This window comes from Eriocheir sinensis, chromosome 20 (assembly GCF_024679095.1).
Source record: "Eriocheir sinensis breed Jianghai 21 chromosome 20, ASM2467909v1, whole genome shotgun sequence".
In the NCBI taxonomy this organism is placed as follows: Eukaryota; Metazoa; Arthropoda; class Malacostraca; order Decapoda; family Varunidae; genus Eriocheir; species Eriocheir sinensis.
The window spans coordinates 18,125,332-18,127,831 of NC_066528.1; the positions used below are offsets into that span (position 1 = coordinate 18,125,332).

The following is a 2,500-nucleotide window of genomic DNA, read 5'->3' on the forward strand; positions in this document are numbered from 1 at the left end:
CCATTCTTCTCCTTCCCCTTCTTCCCTTCTTTCCCCTCTTCTTCCTCCTCCTCCTCCTCCTCATTCTTCTCCTTCTCCTCCTCCTCCTCCTCCTCCTCCTCCCCCTCCTCCTCCTCTTCTCCTCCTCCTCCTCCTCCTCCTCCTCCTCCTCCTCCACTCTGGCAAATTAAATCCTCCTCTCGTTTCCTCCACATTCCTCCTTTCCTCCATCCTTCATATCTCCACTTTTTTTCTCTCCCCCTGTTTGTCATTACGTACTTCCCTTCTCTCTCTCTCTCTCTCTCTCTCTCTCTCTCTCTCTCTCTCTCTCTCTCTCTCTCTCTCTCTCTCTCTCTCTCTCTCTCTCTCTCTCTCGCTCTCGCTCTCGGTCTCCCTTCCTCTCTCTCTCCTTCTCTCTCTTATCCCAGCATCCTTACCCTTCCTTCCTTCCTTCCTTCCTTCCTTCCTTTCCATCCCACGCATTCACACACACGCACTTTCTTTTCTCTCTCTCTCTCTCTCTCTCTCTCTCTCTCTCTCTCTCTCTCTCTCTCTCTCTCTCTCTCTCTCTCTCTCTCTCTCTCTCTCTCTCTCTCTCTCTCTCTCTCTCTCTCTCTCTCTCTCTCTCTCTCTCTCTCTCTCTCTCTCTCTCTCTCTCTCTCTCTCTCTCTCTCTCTCTCTCTCTCTCTCTCACACACACGCATTCTCACACTCTCCCTCCCTCTCTCAATCTCCAGGGACAGGCACAGTCGTCATTCGCTTGTCAGACGTGAACGACAACTCGCCACGGCTCGCCAGGAAGCAGTGGGATCTGACAGTTCAGGAGACGTGGGGTAACAGGGACCCAGACAACACAACCCTGCTGGAAATCGCGGCTGCCGACAGGGACACGGCCAACTACTTTTACTACAGGGTAAGATGCGTGGAGTGGCAGGGTGGAAGGCGCTGCGGGGTGGAACATGAGAGTTTGTGGAAAAGTGCTTTATATGGGAAGGGAATGGAAGGGAAGATTGGGCTATGGGGTGGAATGAAAGAGGGGAGGGAGAGACGAGAGTGAGTTTGAGGGTAAATTGAAAGGTTGGAGCGTTGATGGTAGAGAGAGAGAGAGAGTTATAGGTTGTTGAGATTGATGGAATGATATTGGTGGTAGTTGTTGTAGTAGAAGTAGTAGTAGTAGTAGTAGTAGTTGTGACTGTACTTAACCTTTCCTTCCCTTTCTTTCCTTCCTCCTCTTCCTTCTTCTCCTCTTCCTTCTTCCTTTTCCTTCCCTTCCTTCCCTTTCTTTCCTTCCTCCTCTTCCTTCTTCCTCCTTTTCTTCCCTTCCTTCCTCCCTTTCCTTTTCCTTCCCCTTCCTACCTTTTCTTTTTTCCTTCCCTCCCTCCCTTTTCTTCCCCCTTTCTCCTCTTCCTCCTCCCATCCTTCCCCTTCCTTCATTTCCTTTTTTCCTCCCCTCCCTCCTTCTTCCTTCCCCTACCTCCTCTTCCTCCCCAGTTCCTTCTCTCCTCTCCCCTTCCTCTCCCCTTTCTTCCCCTTTTTCCTATCCTCCTCCTCTTCTTTCCCTTCCTTCCCCACCACTGCTACTACCAATACTACTTCTACTACTACTACTACTACTACTACTACTACTACCATGCTCTGTTCTGCCCGCTCTAAGTGTCTATAACTAAATTTGGGAGTCGATTCCGCTTCTCAGTAATGAATTAATACATTTCTTTTATATATTTACGCGCGAGAACGCTTAGCTCTTTAGGACGAGGGGATCATAAAAGTGAATTCCAAATCGTTTCTCTTTTTCTCCACGGCAATGACGAGCGCAAAAGAAATCACCCGTGTTCTCTGACGCTCCTAAAACATTCCAACAACGAACGCTAATTTTATATTCTCGCGGACGTAACTCAATCACCCTCGTCGCATTTTCCTTCTCCTCCGCTCTTCGTGGCAAAATTATCAATGTTTGCCTCTCCTTTTAGACCGTGCGCGCCTTTTCCAGCAAAGTTTTCCCTCTGCGGCTTCTTGGGTTCTCTGGGCGAGGCTTTGAAGTGAGCGGCAGACGGAGAGACAGACGGATAGGTAAACAGAGGGAAGGGAAAGTTTCATAAGATGTTCTGCTGTCCCGTTATCAAAGTCTCCCCCCGCCGCGCGCCGTCCAATCCTGTTCTGCCATCCCGTTATCAAAGTCTCCCCCCGCCGCGCGCCGTCCAACCCTGTTCTGCCATCCCGTTATCAAAGTCTCCTCGCCCTCGCCTTCTCCGTCTTCGCCCGTTGTTGATATATAGTTATTCTTCAGGCACGGAAAGGGAAGGAAAGAAAGGGTAATTAAAAGAAAGGGAATGAAAGGGAAAACTATCTTAAAATTGAAGGAAGAGAATGGGAAATAAAAGTGGGTACCAAATATCATAAAAGAGGAAAAAGAAAACGGAGGACATGGAAAGGGAAGGAAAGAAAGGATGACTAAAATAAAGAGAATGGAAGGGAAAACTATCTTAAAACTGAAGGACTAAAAGAGAATGGAAGGGAAAAC

The 2,500-nt window shown here is 48.7% G+C and overlaps 1 protein-coding gene across 2 annotated transcripts in view; it reads left to right on the forward strand.

Moving 5' to 3' along the window:
• LOC127001300 (putative neural-cadherin 2) overlaps positions 1-2,500 on the forward strand; it is a 72,818-nt gene that overhangs the window by 47,316 nt on the left and 23,002 nt on the right. For both annotated transcript variants that reach the window (XM_050865706.1, XM_050865707.1), the window contains exon 7: positions 717-892. In XM_050865706.1, coding sequence (XP_050721663.1) covers positions 717-892 — 176 coding nt within the window. The remainder of the gene's footprint in view (positions 1-716; positions 893-2,500) is intronic.